Here is a 19,925-nt window from a genome sequence, read left to right on the forward strand (position 1 = left end):
GAATTACAAAAAGAAATTATGCCCCTGTGCTGAAACCGAGAGCAACGGCACAAAGAAAACATGAACCACCATCCCTCTCATCGATTATTTTTCTGCTTTCGTGCAGACAAAGAAAGAAGGTAACAAAAAGCAAAACCAAAGCCGCCAACTCCTCCTCGCACTCCATGCCAGACCGAAGTCTCTGTACCGTATCCTGAATTTTTTGTTTGGGGTCCTCTGCTGCATCACTAACGAGCAAACAGACTCGAGTCATCCAGACAATTGATGAGAGATGGAAGATCAAGCATTATTGATCCTGTTCGCGTCAATCAGCATCATTATTTGGAGCTCAAGGAGACCAAAGACAACTTACTGGTCATCTAGTTCAGCAAGAATTGCATTACATGTAGACTCCACCTCGTCTAAGCCCTCTCTCAGAACGCCAACAAAATACCTCAGTGCGGCAGTGCTAGGATCCACGCTGTCGCCGGGGTTATAGGTCTGGACGTCGTACGTGTCGTAGCTGTGGATCAAAGCACGCTGGCGTCTGAGCATCTGGTGTACGAGCATTGCGATTCTGTTCCTGCGGCGCTTGAGAGCGGACATCTTCTCTGCAGCATTGCTGGGACCGCGTTGATCGGAGTCGAGGGTAAGGGCGTCGCTTTCGATGATTGAGTGGATGAAGTCGCTGGGGTTCTGGATGTTGCGTGCCAGAGCAAGGAGTGGGTTGGTGATCTGAGGGACATTGGCGCCTTCCAGGACTGTAGAGTCATCTGCAGAGGAGGTCGCGATCTGAGCAGTGCTCTCTGCAGCAGAAACGGCTCTTCCCTTGCCCTTGGTTGTAGAAGCGGACTTGGGCGCCTTCAGGATCGGAATCGGAGTTTTCTTGGGTTCAGAGGTGGTCTTAGAGGTTGCAGTACTTTGACGGCTTCTCAGACGCAATCTACGAGGAGGCGGAGTGGCTGGAATCTCCTCAGTGGCCTTACGCTTCTTGGACTTGCGGGTTGGAGAGCGTTCAGGAGTGTTCTTCTCACGAACAGAATCAGCGCCAACTTCATCGTTGACACCAGCAGGAGTCAAAGGCGAAAAAGTGGGAGCGACTGGAGAGACGGGTGTAACAGGATAGGCCGATGATTCAGCCTCGTCGTCGCTGTCCTCGATCACCACAGGCTCTGTGGCAGTGCGAGAGTTAGATACGACTCCTGCAGCAGGCAAAAGATGCGCAATAGCATCAGCAAAAGTCTTGTGGCTGCTCTCGTCAGCGTTGGAGGACTGCTGGGACTGCTGTGAAGAACGGCGGCGAGCGCGCACCGGGCGAGCGACATTGACAGCGTTGGGCCTGTCATTGACAGAGCGAGAGCGGACCTTCGAGTTTGAGGCCATGGTGTAGACTGTATAGAGTCAGTTCAGAAAGAAGAAAGAGACGAGAAGGACAAGATGGGGATGGCTTACTCTTGTTGTGGTTGTTGTGGTGGTGGAATTGGAAGATCGAGTGATCAGTTTATATATGGTCCACGAGATGAGAGCAAACAAACAAAACGTCGGTGAAAGTCAAGCACAGCAGGTTCACAAGCTGTTGAAAGCAACAGAAATGAATCTCCAAGTAAGCTTACGGTCTTTGACCTGCTATCAAAATGCACGAACCAATGTTGGCATGACGGCTTGTCCACAGAAAGGTCCTTCTCCTTAGGGCTTTCAGTGGTGAGAACAACATATCTCATCATCTTTGTGCATTTCAATAAGCATTTATGAAGTGAACGGGCGTCACGAGAGTCTTTTTGTAACAGATATATCCACTGAGCTAGGGCCTAACCAGACATCTTCTCAACAGACGCAAACAGCTATCAGTATGCTATCAAAATGCACGAAACGATGAGAATACGGTGGTGCATCCATAGAAACACCCTGCTTTCAGAGCTTTCAACGGACAGTATCATATATCCAGACAACATTCTGCCTTTCTATAGCTATCAGAGTGGTGCATGGTCAATAGGAGAGCTTGAATCGGAGTCACGAACTTGGAAGTCTCTGGCGGTAGATGAAGCTTTTATTACACCCACCTGGGTTGGCAGCAAGCTATCATGCATGCATGCAGTCTTCTACCGTTCAAGTGTGCTCTTGTAGAGACCGACGAAACAAAGCAACTCGATGAACGCCCATCCACGAGCTTGAACTTCCAGGAAGAAGAGGTTTGTATGAGGAGACCTTCAGTTGACCTCCAGGGTGGAAGGATCAGTCTTGTCAGCAGCAGCGGGAGTCTCTCCAGTCCTATGTGCGTGGATCAGTATCGAACCCTGAAGGAAGCATGTTAGCTCAACCTACTTGTTGACCTCCTTGACCGAGGCGCCGCTCTCCTTGCGCTCATTCTCGGCCTGGTCTCTCTTGTACTGCTCAAGCCACTCTTTGACATCAATGTCGGCGGCGGGAACGTCTTCGAGGACCTGCTTGAGGAGCTTCAGGTCCTCTTCATCCTTGACGACGTTCTTCAAGCCGTCCAGATCCATGATCATATTGGGGTCGTCGTCAACAGTGCGGAAGGGGCCAGTGGTAGTGGAGTCGAGACGGACAGGTGCGTGGCTCGTGGCAAGGGCACTGGCAGGGGCGTTGGGAGGGGAACTAACAATGCCGGTGGCCTTGCGAGCGGCGGAGCGAGTGGTAGGAGCCATCTTTGCTGCTTACGTTCAGTATGAATCATCCAAAGGGGCGCCCAAAGCGTGCGGATCGAGGAGAAACAGGCACATTGTAACTAGTGTAAGGGCGACTTACCTTCTTGGTGTGGTTGATAAGTAAGAAGGAAGTGCTATGGTCGAACTTTGATGTGAGTGCGCGCAAGAAGAAAATGTCAGAAAGTCGCGGTGTTGAACAAACCTCCTCGTCGAAAGCTTAGACCACTCAATGGTCGACGTTAATATCCCGTTGACTTATTGTGTACGATCGTGAGTTTGTACTGTTTCTGGGTCAATTCATGAAGAGCCTGAGTATTCTACGTTTGGGAGAAACGTGTCGGATAGGCTTAGACTGCAGTCGTAAGTAGGTACATAGGCTTTACAGATGATGAGGAGCAGATATGGTTTGCTGAAACTTTGATGCCATTATGAATCGAAGAATTGCTCTTTCTTCCCATTACTTTCCTTTCTGTGTTCATATTCTCGGGTTCTATTCTTTGATCGCTATTCTTACCACGTCTCACGAAGGAGAAACGTGTTCTTGATCTCGTTGTGGCTATCCTCATATGTTAGTGTATGGCCACGTCTGAGACAGCTTGCTACTATTCTTACCATACAGCCAGTACTCTCAACGAGTTTTCGAGTCTTGAGGCCTTTGCCAGAGCCTTTACCAGGTCAACGAGCTCTGCGAAGACGCAGGCCTCTCTCTGGTCTTCCAAGCGAATCTTGAGGTCTGCAAGCTCGGCGGTGACTTCGCCTGGCTCAACTTCGCCCATTTCATCGTCGATCACCTCTAAAATCGCCTCAAAAACCGTCTCTCTGATGAAGATGCCGTCAATTTTGACGGTGAGGTTGGCACCATCGCCAGTGCTGTCGGCGAACAGGTCCTCGTCACGGCGAGCGCGAGGCTCAGGGGCAAGGCCATCGTCGTCTTCGTCGTCGTCTTCGTCTTCCTCTTCAGCAGGGTCGTAACGACTCGCGTTAACGACCGCCGCGATTTGGGCCTTGAGGGCCAAGTCTTCTGCCCAGAGAGCATTGTGCACTCCATTGGCGTCGGTGTGCACCAGGTTGCGATCGCTGCATTTGGACAGTTAGATCTAATATACAGCGTGCGTTCTGCAGCGATGAATGTTTCGACGAATTACATACGCTCTGTTGCTGCGGAGGTCGCAGCCAGGCTGAGAGCAGGCAAAGGGTCCCAAGTTGTGAGTCGTGAGACCCCCCAGGTGCGACTTGATGTAGTGGCTGCTGTTGAATTGCCTGTCGTCACCTGACTGCCAGCAGAGGGCGCAGCGGAAAAGAGGTGCCATGGTAGGCGGTCTTGGTGGTGATGGAGGAGGAGGAGTGTGGTGGAGAAATGGTGGTATTGGTTTGTGATTGAGAGAAGAGACAGTGATGAAACTTTGGGAGCGATGCTACGAGAGTGTATGGATAGATGTGTTGTGAGCGTGCCCGTTTGTTGCGTTTGCTCAAGGTCGTGGTAGAATCTTCCGTCCCACGACGACTATTTGTGGAACCTGCTTTTCTCTGCAACCTACCTCTAGAACAGCAAAGTCTCTGAGAGCGACATACTATGCATTATGACAGAACTCAATGGTATAGAGAGAAGTTGCAAAGTAGTCTGAGACTGTAAAGCGTTCTTCAGGGACCTTGTTACAGAGGTGTCCTGATCTTGAATGTACGTGAAGTGTACTCAGTGGACCTAATACTGATCTCCCGCTCAAGAGGCTCGCACTCAAGCGACTATAATGAGTCACGATAGTGTTAGGAAAGAAGGCAATGTCCATTGAGATATGCTACTGAAGAGGCTCTCTGTGGACACATCTTAATGTTCCAAAGAACCATGCATTTTTATAAACTGTCAAAATTAAGTGCTGGTATGAGAGAGACTATAATGTCGCTATACTCTATCATGAAGTGATGTTGCAACATGCATGTGGAGACGACCCACAAGCCGACGCCAAACCTCACGCCCTAATTCTGACAAGCTGGCAGGCCTTCCTACAAAGCCAAGACGCACCTTTTGTTCGTTCAGAAACTTTTTGTACGGAATCAAGAGACTATCATGGATAAAGACAAAAGAATCCTCATCATCGGCGCTGGCGTTTTCGGCCTTTCGACGGCTTTGGAGCTCGCCCGTCGCGGATACAGCAACGTTATTGTTTTGGACCGCCACGTTCCACCAGTTCCCGATGGATCCTCAGTTGACATATCTCGCATCATCAGACCCGACTATGCCGATGCATTTTATGCGCGGATGGGCATGGAAGCCCTAGCTGGTTGGCAGAAGGATTTTTCGCAGTTCTTTCATCGCAGCGGTCTGCTTTGTGCTCAATCCGGAACGGAGTTTGGCAATGCTTACTTGAAGGAAGCGAAGACGAATCTCGAGAAGATCGGCGCTGAGGTCAATCTTTGGGCGTATACTGGACGAGAAGCAAGTCAACGGTATCCAGGTATACATGGCGACTTGTCGCATACTAGTGGCTATTGCAACCTGGACGCCGGATGGGTTGATGCTGGGAAGAGCATTGAGCACCTAGCTAGACTGTGCGAAGAAGCAGGTGTTACATTCTTGGTGGGCCAGGACAGTACCGTCGTCGACCTTGTCACAACCAGGAGCGACGGTCGTAAGGCAATAACTGCGATACGAACAGCAAATGGAGAAGTCTTAGACGCCAATACAGTGATTTTGGCTACTGGAGCTTGGACACCACATCTCATTCAAGCTGGAGGCCGGTTCATATCTACTGGGCAGCCAGTGGGTTATATGCAGCTCACCCCCCAAGAAGCCGAGGAGATGCGAGGGAATCCAGTCATGATCAACTTGAGTACTGGCTGGTTCGCTTTTCCTCCGTCACAAAACGACAATATCCTGAAGATGGCAAGGCACGGCTATGGCTTCGAAACGACGCATACCTCTCATTCTGCCCAATACTCGGCACCAAATCTGGCTACCCAGGCTGACTACTTGCCTGTCGACGCAGAGCAAGCTTTGAGAGATGGGCTTGCGCTCTTCTTCCCCAAGTTCAGAGATCGCGTTTTCTCGAGGACAAAGCTCTGTTGGTACACAGACACACCCAAGGGAGACTTCATCGTCGACTACCATCCCGAGTACACGAACCTCTTCTTGGCTACTGGTGGAAGTGGACAGTAAGTTGATTCTTGTATCTTTGACGAGCGTGGTACTAACCGCGATCAGTGCGTTCAAGTTTTTACCAATCCTGGGTCGCTATGTGGTTGACAACTTCGAGGGAACGGCTACAGAGGAGCAGAAAGAAAAGTGGAGATGGTCAGAGAACGCTACTCCTCTCATGCCTGGGGATGGTAGTCGTAGCGGACCTCCCAGAAGAACACTCACGGCTGAGGAACAGTCTCATCTGGTTTGATCTCTTATCTGTTTCCATTCTGCATTTATACCGGCTGTCCTTGAGTAATGCAATGTTCAAGCAGTTCAGAAAGAATCAAGGAGCCTTTATTTTCAAAGCTCTTTCGCCTGCCTTTCCCAAGGATGCTACCTCTCGCGTATGCCTTCTTGATGGACCTCCTTTCCCAATCTTTACTGTCGTCCAGTTGGAGCTAGGCGTCCCCTTGCTCCCTTTTGTGCCCTGGCTGTCTAGCTACAGCTTCGTGTGTCGATGCAGTGACGGGGCTTTCCATCACTCATCCCGGATGTCACGTCTCAAACGTTCCATCTTCTTGACCTCGTTCTTGAGGACGTCTACCACATCGGTCGTTCCATGGAGAGCGTTGCAAAAGAAGTCCATGACTCCAATCATGACTTCAAGATCTTCGTCGGCTTCTTCGACCGTCTGTGCACCCTGGATGTTGCGGACGTGCTGGAGAAGAAGATCGATCCGGGTCTGGACCTGCGCAGAATCGCCATCGACTACCTCTGCCTGGTCCATGAGGTTGGCGAATTTCTTTGCGACGTCGACAGCTTCAGCAATGAAGTTGAGATCCGGCATGAAGGGGTAAGCCGAATCAGGAGCCCGGTCGACCTCGGCGTCAGAGGCATCTGTTGCTACCTCAGCTTGGCTGCTTGACGGTTGGGGAACTGCTGGGGGAGCAGCTGCGACAGGAACAGGCTGTGGAGGTTGCTGAAGCGCAGCGATAGCTCTTGCACGCGCAGTTGGATCTGGAGGAGGTAGAGGAGTCTGGCCCGTCCAGAGGTTTTGGTGAGGGAGTAGACACTCTTGAACCTCTTGGTTCACACGAGTGTTCAGAGCCGGGTCAAAGTAAGCACCAGCGCCTACCTCACCAGCACGACGTTGATGGGTTACGATTGCTTCCCTGCGCATGATTGTCAGCTATCACAATCGAGATGTACATCATTTGCATTAGGCTTACCTTCTTCTAGCAATGTGACCACAGCCGGTGCAGCGCCAGGGACCGTAGCCGTGACCTGCGAGGTGCGACTTCATGTGTGGCGCACTTCCACAGTCCGTAGTCGTGCCGTTGGACAGACACTCGCGGCAGCGCCAGACAGAGTTGTTGTTGGCAGCCATCTGATCGATTCTGAGGCAAGGTCGGTGAGCTGAGAGATATTGCAAGACGTAAGAAGATACGTACCTGGTCGGTGTCGTTGGTTGTAGGTTGGAGTAGTTGGTTGCGTGTGAAAAGCAGTGTGCGATGGCGAAGCGACACGACGCAATGCGTGAGGGCGCGAATGTTGTGTTTCAGGCGTGGCGACGAAGATCTGCGTAGACGATAGGAACTCAGGAAGAGGAACGAGATCCTTCTTCGCGTGTCGAGACCTGAGCAAAAGCAGCCGTTGATGAACGCAAGCTCAGAGATGGCTACCTGAGGTGATGAAAAATCGGCACCGGTAACGAGGGAGCTGCGAGAAAAGTAGTCACAGACGAAACGAATATTCCGGTCGAGCAACCGCCAAGCGTGATGGGTCATCTGGACGACTACTGGCAAAAGAACAGTCTCATTTGATATGGATCTTTTCTATGTCTTTACCTTGGACTGGTACCATTGCCTGTACGTGAAAGCAGCAGAATGGGAACAGGATTTATTTTAAAACAGATCAGGGGTTCTCGTCGAAGTGCAGATCTTTCCATAGTCTCAATCAGACTCTCTTGTTTGCTCTGTCCTCCCTGCATCCCTTCCAATTCAATCTATGTCGTTACCACTTTGATTTGCGTCTTCCTCAAATTTTCAGAGCTCTAATCTGTGCCATCCCTCTGTTGTGTATCCGAATTCAACGAAGCACAGGACCGTTGTGTATATGCATCTTCTCAAGCTCTTTACTGTGCAGAAGCATCGCCTCACTCGTTGTTCTCAGCCTCCTCCATCTCATCCAAATCCACTGTCACTTCCTTGAATCTGAATCTGGAAAGGAGGCATCTCTGCATGATTGCGAGCCTTTCTCTGTCATCTTCAGTGTTTACTGCACCGATGGTATGAGTATTAGAGTACCAGGTGAGCGCATCCGAGATAAGATTCATTTCATCGTAAGTCCGCTGTGCATATCTGCGCAAATGATTCACTTCCAAATCACAGTCTTTTACGCCTGCAGATGCGGTATCGAGACCATCGAGAGCACCGCGCAGGAATCTTGAAGCAATGCCTCGCAGTCTCTCGTTGAACTCAAGACCGTCGGTACTGAGAATGTGACGACAACCATGCTCACTTCCGAGCTCTTCAATTCGGTAGAGGTAGTACCTACCGATGATTATGGCTCTCTCTAGAATGTCAACAAGTGTGCTGCGGTCTAGGAGCACGGGGTCGATGGGAGTTGTAGGTGTTGGAGAGGTCAGATCAACAGTTCCGCTTTCCTGCGGCCCGTCGTCCTCATCAATGACAATTGAATCACTGCTCGAGTTTGAGATGTTGTCGGAAGTCGCATTCGAGGGACCAGCGGCAGGAGGAGCGTGAATAGTGGGCGGAGCACTAAGTGCTGCAGCTGATGCAGACTGAGCGGGCCAGGGCGCAATGTGAGGCAAGAGGCAGAGGTCACTCTCGTCCAGCACAGCGAGATTCATGTTTGCATCATATCGAGCATCAGCGGTCCCAGGGGCATGAGTCTGAGAGCCATTACGGCGTTCTCTTGAGATGTGGGCTTCCACGTTGTCGCTGCTCAAGATCTTAATCAAGTGTTTCTCTGATATTCTGCAAGCTGCTTTTCAGATCATACCTTCTGCAGCTGACATAGGGACAAGCAGAACATCTGTATGGACCCATGTCGTGCTTGCTGCCTAGATGAGCCTTCATGTTGTTTTTGTTGCCGCTCTCGTAGATCTTGCCGTCGCGGAAACACTGCCTGCAGCGATACATTTTGAGTGCCACGTGAAGATCTGATCGTTAATTTGGCGAAGGAAAGCGTGTTGATGAATATGTGATGGTAGCGTAAGAGAGATAGGTCTGTAATGTAAAGGAGACAGAGTAGCTGTCCAGAGAACAACGACGTTGTAGGTTCGATGACGATCGCAATGAGGTTTTGGGTTGAACGAGTCGACAAGAGATCGTGTAGAAGACAGACAAGAAGAGAGACTTGCGCTCCTTTACGAGTCTTCAAGTAGTCTCTGGAAACAAAGTCAATAAGATGGCGCTGTGCAGGATCAAGAGTTGTGTGTGGAATGAAGATGGAGCTTGCTGCGAAATAGTTGGCTTAAAAGTAACAGCAGTCGAATTTTCCATTCGAGCAACCTTCAACCACTTCAGACCATAGATGACATCACCCATGTTATTGTATCATCTTTTGGCATCATTCTTGTTCATACAATAGCCCTTAGTATGATAAAAAGACAGTCTATACGATGCGGGAGAACAATGGGAATTGCTTTTGAAAGTCTGGCTTCTGTAGCTTCATATCGTCTACTCATCCTCCTCCATCTCATCTTCGTCCTCCCCCACGGCCTCGAATTCGTCTAGAATGGCTTGCTGCATCGAGACAAGCTTTGCCATGTCTTCCTCTGTGTTGCCAGCCTGTGCACTGCATCTCAAGTACCACTCAAGGCCAACAGGTATGTCACCCATCGCCTTGCAGGTGCTCAAAGCCAGTTTTTCCAGCTCATGCTTCTGCAAATCGTTGTGTTTCAGACCTTCGGCTGCAGTTCTTAGCTCTTTAACGGCGTAGTCTATGATCATAGATGCATCAAGCTGCATCCCGGCAGGGTCAACTTCGATGCGGCTCCCGTCAGGACCAACGACATTGCGAGGTCGATCAGGGATATATAGCTCATCGATGCGATCGTTGTAGTAGTCGCCGATGGTTGCTGCTTTGTAGATCAAGTCTACAATCTTGTCGATTAGGATGGAGCGGAGCGAAACAAGCGGAGCAGGTTCCAGGCCATCGTCTTCGTCGGCCATCTCTTCGTCCTCGTCGTCATCCGTGTCTGGGTTGTTGCCAGAAGGCGCGACAGTGACATTGGTTGCTGGGACGGTAGTGGCAGAGGCGACAGGGGCAGCAGCTGCGGGCGCGAGGGTGGGCCAGGGCACAGTGTGTGGCAGGAGGCAGAGGTCGCTTTCGTCCTGAAGAGCGTCGGCCATTGCTGGACAGCGAAAATACGTTGCCTGGGCATGTCTACCCCGTTGAGGACCACTGCGGCGAGCCTTTCTGATGTGGGCTTCCACCGGTTCTCTATTCATCTTTAAAAAGGGTCTTTTTGGAGATGTGCTCTGCATCATACCTTCTAACGCTGACATACGTGCAGTCCGGGACAGAGCATCTGAAAGGGCCCATACGATGGACCAGACCCAAGTGGGATTTCATGTTGCCATCAGAGGCACAGTTGACGATCTTGCCATTGTGCAGGCACTCTCTGCAGCGGTGACTCATTGCGCAAGGTGACTTGATGGTGGTTGTGACGGTAGAGAAGCGCGAGAGAGATAAAGATGTGTGATGGCCGCGGAAGAAGGGAGAAGAGGGTAGCTACAGCAGAAACAACAAAGTCTGTCTGAAGTCGTTGACTCTCGCTGGTGATACTCTGCTTATCGCGAGTTGTTGTTGTCGAGCAGGAGTAAGCTGGTTCAAAAGTGACAATTCGTGGTGGAAGTTGGTTGTTTGACTCCCAGTTTCACACCTCGACGCACCCGAAATTCTATGATCTTTCCCACCAACTACAACAACCATACTCATCAACCTCACCAACGATGCGTACACCTTCCTAGACAAGAGTACTATCCAACTCTCTGTTCTGTTATAATCAAAGGTCTTTATCTCGTCTGTTGAGTCTCGGCGGCGCGCGTAGCACAACATCAGAACCTCACGACCTTTCTCAACGTGACCTCGAACGCGTTCTCTTGGGATTGCTCCCACCTACAGAGACCAGGAAGCACCTCTGGAATAGCTCAGCATCTTCTCTGTACATCTTGACGAGTCAAATGGAGCTCGAGATCGCTCCACCGTCTTGCTCAGGGATAGAAATGGTGTCTCAGAATTCCTCCAGCCGTGCACGCCTCGATGCTGCCACCACAAGCGAACTCCTCTCTGCAGTCACTCCAGGAGACAGCAACATTATGGGCCTGGGTATCAGCTTCGACCTTGAGACATCGCCTGCAACCTCAAATAAGTCTTTCAATGACAGCTCTATGCGCAACAGCAAGGTAAGGGCCAATATATGCCTCACACTGGAGCGAACCGATTTGACCGCACTCCAGAGCAAAGCCCACTCTACAAAAGCGTCCAACGCTCTCATCTCGACTTCTAAGGCGTCTTCTTCTGCTGCTGCTGTCCCTTCTCAAATCAACCATGGCAGTGTTTCTATTGCCATAAATGGTCCTCCTCGCTGGCCCAGCGGTGTACCTGGCTTGGGCAACACAATCCTGGGTCCACGCTGTCCTCGCATCTCCAATGTAACTTGCCCTCCAATCATCACCCTTCGCAACTCACCTATCCTCTTACCTAACACCACCTCCCAAGTCACCATCACTCTCGCCTCTCCTCCAGTAAAGCGAAGCAAAGCTACTCGTACGAGTACAAAGCGCAGAGCCAGCTCCCCACCCTCTACTGGACTTTCAGCAAAGATGGCAAGAGTGTCTGTTGATTCAGTCCCTGTTAACTCAGTTCCTGGCAGCTCGCCTGTTGTAAAGTATGACCAGACGGACGAGCAGAGCATGGTGCCCTGGAGATGTGGTTCCAGACTTCTTGGTCTTGCTGAGGGTGAGAAGAGGGCTATGGCAGCTAGGCTCTGGCAGGTTGAGAAGGAGAAGATTGAGAAGGAGATGGAGAGGGCTACTTCTCACGAAGGGGTCAAGACACTTTCTGATGGGAACGGTTCCTCTCTCGGCAAAGAATGCAGTGTACAGGAAGGGCCACAACTTCTGAATCCTTGTATGGTCCTTGAAAGCCGCGCTGAGGTCTTTGCTCTCTCGCCTAAGGTACAGGGGGGCATTGAGTATGCTTGCGACACCATTGATGACGCTCCTCAGCTCTCCGTCGATCATGAAGGAAGCTACAAAGTCAGCAAGCATCCTGAACATCTCAACCGGGGCGACAGAGCCGTAAGAAGAATCGCAAAGCTCCACTCAGCAGCATCGTACAAACAGCTCTCACAAACATCTCCACAACCTTCCATCAAAACTTCATCCCAAGGCCACACCTTACCCTCAGCCATCAAGAAGTCTGCTGCCACTTCCACGTCCAGCAACGACAGAAAGCGCGTCTCCTTCGCTGACCAAACCAACCTCGACCACCTAGTCCACGGACTCCTCGCCCTGCTCGAGCCATACACCCACCTTCACTTCTCCCGCTCTGCAGTTCGTCCCTTGCAAATCATTCACGGCTCCCTTCTATCCATCCCCGCCAACTCCCAAACCTTGGCGGCCGCACTCGAAGACACTCGAGAGTTGTTGAAAGTGCTGAGCAACCATCAGATGGCAACTTTGGAGAAGCTGGAGGGTATGAAGGAGGAGCTGCAGAGAGTCGGTATGAGAAGTGTGGTTTTTGAGGCTAGAGAGAGGATTATGAGGACAGATGGGGATGTCAAGAAGATTGAGGAATGGATGGGGGAGTATAAGGCCTAGGAGGTGACCAAGGGTAAAAAAGTTGAGGAACCGCTGGAACGGGGTGTGAGCATTGACGGGGCTAGAATTGGATGGCATGAATGAGGTGGATGAGTCAAATGGAGGCTCAAAGCGTGGGATGTGGGTTTTTTCAAAGGATCGAACAAAGAATGCATTACGAGGAATTGGTGGAAGCGGGACAAGGTCTGGAAGTGGAGTTCTCTTTGTCCTTACTTCTCCTTTCTGTTTTGCCTCGAACAACGAATACAAAGATTGAAGCACTAGAGCAAGAAGATGCGCAGTATACTGACCGATCGCACTCAAGCATAATGATGTTTTAGCAATAGATACATCCCGCCATGCTACATCTAATCCTCCACATTCCCAGTCTGCCTCCACCAAAACTCACACTGTTTACTCGCCCAACTATCCTCGACAAGTTGCGCAACAACCCCCAGATCCCCACCACCAGCTCTTTCATCATTACCCTTCCCAAACACCATAGTTCCCTCACCCTCACCCCAAGCCTTCCACTCTGGTCTTGCCCACCGTCCCTCGACTTTATTCGGATCCCCACTAATCACAAAACTAACAATGTAATCGTGAAGTCCCTGCGATTTCTGTTTGCGAAGAGGAGAGGGAAGTCACAGAAGGGTCGAAGGTCTCATACCACATCTGATCGCCGTGGTTTGCACCACCGAGGACGGTGCGGTTGGTTGCCCAGTGATAAAGGTAGATAGGAGGGTTTTGGGACGAGGTGCCTAGGACAGCGGTTTGGCGGACGGGACAGACGTAGGCGTAATGGCCGTATGCGGCTTCGAGGCGTTTGTATTGGGATCCTACATCCAATTTTCTCGTATCCGTGTATTCGGAGTCTGGGTAGATGCTTGGGTCGGGATATAAAGCATCGATCTTATCCAATTCTTTTTCAGACAATTGTGGTAATAGTGTTGACCAAAAGGATCGGAAGTCTGCGGATGTAGAAACGGATTTGGGGACGTACATGGTGCCTTCGTTGTGATTAAACCCAGTAAGTATGGGCACTTTATTCCAATTGTCAGATTGCCAGGCGGAGAGTGGGCGTCGACTAATGAGTTCGCCATCGATGACGGGTTGCCATGCCCAGCGCACTGATGGGTTCCAGTGGTAGAAAATATTATTCGAGGCTTCGACGACTGTGGCTTCGGAGACGTTGCGAAGACATGAGAGGATTGAGGAGGTCGGTACATCCTTGCAGCCAGTTTGTTCGAGGAATTGTTGGGATTGTGTTTCGTGGAGTGATGAGTCGTAGGAATGGAGGGCGCGAGACGTTGGGCCTCCGGATTCAATGACGGCTTTGTGGAAGAGTTGGGAGGGGGTGTTGATGTTCATGATATGGTGACCAATCTGGAAAACCTTGTCAGTCCTTGTGCTTCTCACTCCGCTTGCATCGAAAGAGAGAAAAAAACTTACCGAATGCGCACCAGCACTCAACCCAACCAACGTGACATCCCCTTCATCACCTCCAAAAGCTCCAATATTCTCCTGAACCCACTCAAGCAACAACACCTGATCCCAAAGCCCAAGATTGAGCAAGCCCTCTTTCTGCGTCAGCTCCGAATTCAAGAACCCAAGAGCACCGATACGATAGTTGAAGCTCACGGCCACGAAAGGCTGGGTAGCCCATCCAACCATACTAGCCGTATTGTGCATTTTTGCAGTACCGCGATTGAAAGCTCCTCCATGCACGTATACCATAACAGGCACTTTCTTGTCTGTGGGCATGTTGGAAGGACGGAAGATATTCGCAGTCAAGCAATCTTCAGACCAAACATCAGGGCCACCGCCAGGAGGAAGTAGTTGTTTTCCAGGACATCTAGGACCGAAAGATTTGGCCGAGAAGGTCTTATTGCTAGGCGCCAAAGGTTGTGGTTTCGCAAAGCGGAGGGAGTTGATAGGAGATTGGGCGTACGGGATACCTAACCACGCCTCTACGGAAACGGGAAAGTCATTCTCGATTACTGTTCCAACGAGGGAAGCCTGAGGAATGGTAACGACGGGTGGAGCAACACTTTCAAAGCCAAGGAAGCGTTGGACAGAGCCCAGCACTTGTTGTTGCAGAGATGCAAAGTTTGCCGCTGCGAGGACCAAAGGAATGAGCAGAGCAAAGGCAAAATGCCTTGCTGGATTCGAGGAAGACATGATCAATAATTCTTGGATAAGACTATCAACGTCAAGGAGCGTAGGATCATGGGCGCTTTTTGGTTATTGGAGTCAAATGCAGATCACGACATCGGAGCTAGAGTGACGGCCATCAATGTGGTTACGATGGCCGAGCGGGCAACTCGGTGATGCTAGTGGGAGACCTATTTGCCCTGGTAATCGATGTCGAGATAGGGAACGAGTGAGGTCGGAGGTACTCAGGTACTTGGTGTTATCGATAGGGCAACTCCCTATCGCGGGGAAGCCTTCGGCCAGCGACAAAAGGAAGCACGGCCAAGAGAAAGTGCGCTTGTAGAGACAAATAAGGTTCCGAAGGAATTAAGATAGGTAGACAGATTGACTGACTCGAACTTGTGTCAATGCTCGCTCCTTGGACAGTTGGGCTGGAGGTCAAAGCACAATAGTATAATGATTGGGGAGCTAGTTCGTGGTATAGCGACGAGCTTTGCAACAACTGAGCAATTCATTCCATCATCAACGTCCATCAATGAACAAGCTCAAGATGTGAGTTCTCGGTCATCCGATATGATATCTTTCGATAGGCCTGCTGAGAGCCGGTAGATCCATGTAAAGTTATGCTTCTAGCCCTATGCAGATAGAAAGAGGGGAAAGATAGGTTATCTCCCGACCACCACGTTCTCTTGGCAGCTGAGTGTATAGGAAGTGCTTTGAATACAAAAGTCCTCTGCAGATCTGCACAATTCAATTCAGTTTCCTCATGCCACCAGTGTCTCTTTCTATTAGGCACACAATGTCTCCTGAGAATATGCCTGACAAAACCCCTCGTGCAGACGACATGTCTATCAAAGAAAAGTCCCTCGCTGCCCCAGAGACCACAGAGATGGATCTCAAAGCTGGCGAAGTGATTGAAGATCTCGATGCAGCTGAGGTCTTCCTCCGCGACAACAACTTCTCCCACTCCTACCTGCACGAATTGCTTCAAGACGAGGCTGCTTGCAAGAAACTCGTCCGCAAAGTCAATTGGACGCTCATGCCACTGCTCTGCGGAACCTATCTGCTGCAATACATTGACAAACAAGCTTTGAGCTATGCCGCCGTGTTCGATCTGTTTAAATCGACAAAGACTACGTCGGACGAGTATGCTTGGTTGACAAGTATAACTACTTTGGTTACTTGGTTTCTGAATGGCCGAGTAGTTATCTGGCGCAGCATTTCCCTACTGGAAGAGTGTTGAGCTACTTTGTCATCACTTGGGGCTCAGTTTTGATGTTGACGGCGGCATGTCACAACTTCACTGGCCTGGCCATCTGCAGATTCATTCTGGGCTGTCTTGAGGCTCCTATCGTGAGTAATTCTATGCTTCACAGCTGTTCGGTCCGTTGACATGGCAAATAGACTCCTTGCTTCATGATGCTGGTCGGCATGTGGTTCACTCGTAAGGAACAACCGGCTCGTGCTGGCATTTTCTACTGCTTTAATGGAGTTGGCAGTATGGTCGGAGGCATTCTCTTCTACGGCGTGGGTCAACTAGACGGTTTCCCAGTCTGGAGTACGTTGATATCTCCTCAATCAACTGCGAGAATATGGCTGACAGCACTCAGGGGTCATCTTCTTGCTCTGTGGAGGCTTGACCATCGTCTGGGGTATTGTGCTCTTCTTCTTGCTTCCCAACAACATCATGACTGCCAAATTCTTCTCTACTGAAGAAAAAGCACTGCTCATCGCACGAAGCCAGACGAACCGAACTGGTGTATACAACCCCAAGATCAAGTTGTCGCAGGTCAAGGAAGCGTTGCTCGATCCTCAGATGTGGATTCTGTTCCTCTTCGTATTGTGCAATGAAGGCATCAACGGAGGTACGTAATGTCGCGTAAAGAGCTTTTGTGATATGCAGATGTTGACGTACACAGGTTTCGCAAACTTTGGCAAATTGATTGTCAAGGGTATCGCACATGGTGATGCGCTCAAGACGACAGCATATGGTATCCCCTCGGGAGCGTTCCAAGTGTTCTTCGTATTCACTGGGCCATACTTGGCTTCCAAGTTCAAGAACATCCGAACATATGTCATGGCGCTGTATCTCCTGCCAACCATTATCGGAACCAGTCTTGTATGGAATTTACCGAGGACCAATTCTAATGGTTTACTGGTGTCGTACTATTTGGTGTGTACCACAGAAGCGATATGAGATACGTGATGCTGACAATGACACAGATTGGCTCTTTCGTCGCATCTCTCGTACTGGCTCTGCAGATGCCCGCCAACAATGTTGGAGGATACACTAAGAGAGTGACAGCGACAGCGTTTGTGTTCTTAGCATATTGCATCGGCAATATCTGTGGGCCTCACGCATTCCTGGCAAGCGAAGCTCCAGTGTACGAGACGGGATGTAAATTTATTATCGCGTGCGCAGCTATCCAGGTGGTGCTTGTGTTTGCGCTGCGAGCACTGCTGATTCACCGCAACAAGAAGAGAGATGCACAGTTTGGGCTGGTATCGGACATGGACACAGCCGAGGAGACGATTGAGGATTTGACAGACTTTGAGAACCCTCGGTTCAGGTATTCGTACTGATCAGATACGTAGTAATGTTAAGAGACACGTTTTTCAGCCTTCTTGATGTCTTTGCGCAGTTTGCGAATTTCCATGCTGACATGACGAAGAGCTTGTGCGGAATTGGCAGCTTCTATGATAGGGTTTTGAATGGCAGACTTGAAAGAGGTTTGTGACGAACGCAAAGAAGGGGGCACCAGGATGCCGTACCAGTGGATCGGGTCACGGACTTTCTTTTGTGCTGATTCTTTGCCATCTGCCTGCTCAGACTTGTTTTCGTGGCTTTGTTCGTCGGGTCGCTTCTCCTCGGACTCGGTCGGTGGTGTTGAGGGCGGAGTAGGCTGTTGAGCAGGTGCATCCTCCTCTTTCTCATCGACAATATCATTCGACGATTTGGTGGTCGAGTCTTTGTTCGAGTTTTTGGTAGTGGTTAATGTGGTGTCATCAATTTTCAGGGCGAGATGGGGAAGTTCGTGGTCGTCGATCGAAGCGTCGAAGCGGGTAATTGCTTGCATACGGTCATCATAATATTCCTGACCATAGCGAACACGAGTGGTCGACTTGAAAGTGGCCTGAGCAAGATTGAAGAAGCCTGAGGAGAAATGGCGGGCAATCTGTTGTTGGGCTTGGTGGTACGAGTCCAGCAGGGTGAGGTGCTTCTCCCACAACGAGTCCAGTTGGTCGCGAAGCTCATCCAAGCTCAACTCTGTCTTATTGTCTACTGCGTCTGCCATTATTCTGCCTCAAGGAATGTTGATGGCGTACAGGGACAAAGAGCATCGAGGGGCTGCGGAGGATGAAAGCTCCAGAGTCTTGGCATTTCGAGATTCGATGATGGAATTGGCAATTGACATTCCTCGAGAAACGACTCGAGACATCACGAAATAATGCTGGCATCACGACCGCCGTCGCTGCTACGGCCACTGCGACTTAGGCGACTGCCGAATCAGTCGTCTTTGCGACTCTTTACCCAAAACCACCCGCTCCTTCTCATCACACGCACATCGTCCCCTCGACCGCAACTTCCATATTTGTCGCAACCTTCACGGAACGCCTTCGCCTCGAGACAGACAGCGCGTTTTTTGACGACCGAAAACAAGAACTATGTCAAAGAGCAGGTCTGGCTGGCTGCCAAGTGGTCCGCTATAGGATGGTCTTTCTTCTTCCTCGGAGTCGTCGCTCTCTACGGCATCAACCAGGAAGTGCTAGAACGCAAGACTCCTTCCCCTGACGAGTGGTCCTTCTTCTCGCGCAATCACTTCCGATGCGCCAATGCCGCCGTGAAGCCAGACCACGAGTACACCGACTGGGCCCAGGTCGCAACTGAGTTCAGAAGATGTTTGGAGAGACTCGAGAATCCCGAGATTGATGGCAAAGGCACGAGTCCCCTTGTCCCTGGCATGGATGATATTCGTGGCATCAACCCGTCTGCCTTTGACATCTCTGAAAAGTCATTTGCGTGGAAAGAAGGCTATTTCCAGGTCGTCATGCAATGCGCTCGTGCTTCCGAACATATCGACAACATGGTTCTCGACACTACCCGCAAAATCATTTTCCCCAAAGAGGTTGTTATTGGTCCTTCAAACCCCAACCCTCGCCCCTGTCCTCCTGGTGCCGAGTCTGCTCCCCGCGAGGAAGATTGCGAGAGAGCGTATGCTCCTCCAGAGACCTTCTACCTCAAGGTCTTGACTGGTCTTGGTTTCTCCAGCCGTCAGAGAATTGAGGCTGCTCTGGCATACGCCAACTGGCTTGAGATCAAGGGCTTGACCGATTCGGCTGATGAGACTTACAAGTGGGCTGTTGACATTGCTGCCTCTGCTCTGCCAGCACCAGATGCTGTCATTGACAAGGACACTTCCATCCTTCGTGTACAAGAAGCCACCCCTCCTAGCCCCAACCTCCTCCGTACCGCAACCGCTCTTGCTACCCATCGTGCTCGTTCTGGCAATGTTACTTCCGCTCTTCCCATCTTCTTGTCTGTCCTTCGTGCCCGCCACGCCTCTCCAGTTGACATTGCTCCTGCAACCAGGTCGGAGTATACCCCCTTCTACGTCTCGGATCCAACAAACACCGACATCGGTTCCTTCATCAACATCGTCAAGTCTCTCTTTACTCCTCCTAAATACCCTGCTGAACCTCCTTCTGGTGACGAGCCATTCTTGCGTCAACCTGACTCCGTCCCTGATTGTGCCGAAGCTGAACTTATGCTCTACATTGGAGAGATCCTTTTCGCAACCGCTTCATCAGGTCACGAAGACGAAGGTCTTGGCTGGACCAAGCAAGCTGTCGCCATTGCTGAGCGTGGTTCTTCTTCGAATGATGTTCTGCCCGCAAATCGCGACAAGTGCAAAGCATGCCTTGAGACCGGTATCGCCAACTGGGGTGCCATGGTTGCGAAGCTGTTGAAAGAGTCTCAATCCAAGCCTACTACCTCCTCTTCGTGGTCCAGCTGGTTCCCAGGTGGCCAGACAGAAGACAAGGAGGCCAAGTGGGAGGACGAACTGCGCGCCGTTGAAGAGACCCGCATGAACCTCATTGCCCAAGGCATCAACTCAAAGCTCGCTGCCGCCCCTCAACGCACAGGTACCTTCATCGGTTGAAATACTCGATCAT

At 50.7% G+C, this 19,925-nt stretch overlaps 11 protein-coding genes across 11 annotated transcripts; 4 read left to right on the forward strand and 7 right to left on the reverse strand.

Moving 5' to 3' along the window:
• Nucleotides 1-279: 279 nt before the first annotated feature.
• Nucleotides 280-1,362, reverse strand: M437DRAFT_85774 (uncharacterized protein; the record flags this gene model as incomplete). Its single annotated transcript, XM_041028343.1, has 2 exons — nucleotides 280-295; nucleotides 353-1,362. 2 exons carry the CDS (start codon nucleotides 1,360-1,362, stop codon nucleotides 280-282), a joined length of 1,026 nt encoding a protein of 341 aa, XP_040878344.1.
• An 824-nt stretch (nucleotides 1,363-2,186) lies between these two features.
• Nucleotides 2,187-2,645, reverse strand: M437DRAFT_67272 (uncharacterized protein; the record flags this gene model as incomplete). Its single annotated transcript, XM_041024906.1, has 2 exons — nucleotides 2,187-2,247; nucleotides 2,302-2,645. 2 exons carry the CDS (start codon nucleotides 2,643-2,645, stop codon nucleotides 2,187-2,189), a joined length of 405 nt encoding a protein of 134 aa, XP_040878345.1.
• Nucleotides 2,646-3,155: 510 nt separating this feature from the next.
• On the reverse strand, nucleotides 3,156-3,955 carry M437DRAFT_85776 (uncharacterized protein; the record flags this gene model as incomplete). Its single annotated transcript, XM_041028344.1, has 3 exons — nucleotides 3,156-3,201; nucleotides 3,258-3,722; nucleotides 3,795-3,955. The coding sequence occupies 3 exons, from the start codon at nucleotides 3,953-3,955 to the stop codon at nucleotides 3,156-3,158; spliced, it is 672 nt and encodes a 223-aa protein (XP_040878346.1).
• Nucleotides 3,956-4,710: 755 nt separating this feature from the next.
• Nucleotides 4,711-6,031, forward strand: M437DRAFT_85777 (fructosyl amino acid oxidase; the record flags this gene model as incomplete). The annotated part of the gene is made up of 2 exons (XM_041028345.1): nucleotides 4,711-5,795; nucleotides 5,845-6,031. The coding sequence occupies 2 exons, from the start codon at nucleotides 4,711-4,713 to the stop codon at nucleotides 6,029-6,031; spliced, it is 1,272 nt and encodes a 423-aa protein (XP_040878347.1).
• Nucleotides 6,032-6,301: 270 nt separating this feature from the next.
• On the reverse strand, nucleotides 6,302-8,927 carry M437DRAFT_67275 (uncharacterized protein; the record flags this gene model as incomplete). Its single annotated transcript, XM_041024907.1, has 6 exons — nucleotides 6,302-6,935; nucleotides 6,993-7,150; nucleotides 7,215-7,550; nucleotides 7,611-7,629; nucleotides 7,923-8,737; nucleotides 8,802-8,927. The coding sequence occupies 6 exons, from the start codon at nucleotides 8,925-8,927 to the stop codon at nucleotides 6,302-6,304; spliced, it is 2,088 nt and encodes a 695-aa protein (XP_040878348.1).
• Nucleotides 8,928-9,467: 540 nt separating this feature from the next.
• On the reverse strand, nucleotides 9,468-10,142 carry M437DRAFT_67276 (uncharacterized protein; the record flags this gene model as incomplete). Its single annotated transcript, XM_041024908.1, has 1 exon — nucleotides 9,468-10,142. The coding sequence occupies one exon, from the start codon at nucleotides 10,140-10,142 to the stop codon at nucleotides 9,468-9,470; it is 675 nt and encodes a 224-aa protein (XP_040878349.1).
• A 345-nt stretch (nucleotides 10,143-10,487) lies between these two features.
• M437DRAFT_67277 (uncharacterized protein) lies at nucleotides 10,488-12,617 on the forward strand (the record flags this gene model as incomplete). The annotated part of the gene is made up of 2 exons (XM_041024909.1): nucleotides 10,488-10,543; nucleotides 10,805-12,617. The coding sequence occupies 2 exons, from the start codon at nucleotides 10,488-10,490 to the stop codon at nucleotides 12,615-12,617; spliced, it is 1,869 nt and encodes a 622-aa protein (XP_040878350.1).
• A 347-nt stretch (nucleotides 12,618-12,964) lies between these two features.
• M437DRAFT_76483 (alpha/beta-hydrolase) lies at nucleotides 12,965-14,777 on the reverse strand (the record flags this gene model as incomplete). The annotated part of the gene is made up of 3 exons (XM_041026635.1): nucleotides 12,965-13,207; nucleotides 13,245-13,982; nucleotides 14,049-14,777. 3 exons carry the CDS (start codon nucleotides 14,775-14,777, stop codon nucleotides 12,965-12,967), a joined length of 1,710 nt encoding a protein of 569 aa, XP_040878351.1.
• An 862-nt stretch (nucleotides 14,778-15,639) lies between these two features.
• Nucleotides 15,640-17,333, forward strand: M437DRAFT_76484 (MFS general substrate transporter; the record flags this gene model as incomplete). The annotated part of the gene is made up of 6 exons (XM_041026636.1): nucleotides 15,640-15,896; nucleotides 15,956-16,103; nucleotides 16,155-16,308; nucleotides 16,361-16,615; nucleotides 16,670-16,923; nucleotides 16,974-17,333. 6 exons carry the CDS (start codon nucleotides 15,640-15,642, stop codon nucleotides 17,331-17,333), a joined length of 1,428 nt encoding a protein of 475 aa, XP_040878352.1.
• A 38-nt stretch (nucleotides 17,334-17,371) lies between these two features.
• On the reverse strand, nucleotides 17,372-18,007 carry M437DRAFT_17531 (uncharacterized protein; the record flags this gene model as incomplete). Its single annotated transcript, XM_041018912.1, has 1 exon — nucleotides 17,372-18,007. A coding segment is annotated over one exon (636 nt), but the record flags the coding sequence as incomplete, so codon positions are not given.
• Nucleotides 18,008-18,271: 264 nt separating this feature from the next.
• M437DRAFT_14531 (uncharacterized protein) lies at nucleotides 18,272-19,756 on the forward strand (the record flags this gene model as incomplete). Its single annotated transcript, XM_041018767.1, has 1 exon — nucleotides 18,272-19,756. A coding segment is annotated over one exon (1,485 nt), but the record flags the coding sequence as incomplete, so codon positions are not given.
• Nucleotides 19,757-19,925: the final 169 nt, after the last annotated feature.

The sequence above is a fragment of the Aureobasidium melanogenum genome (genome assembly GCF_000721775.1).
Source record: "Aureobasidium melanogenum CBS 110374 unplaced genomic scaffold scaffold_15, whole genome shotgun sequence".
Taxonomy (NCBI): domain Eukaryota; kingdom Fungi; phylum Ascomycota; class Dothideomycetes; order Dothideales; family Saccotheciaceae; genus Aureobasidium; species Aureobasidium melanogenum.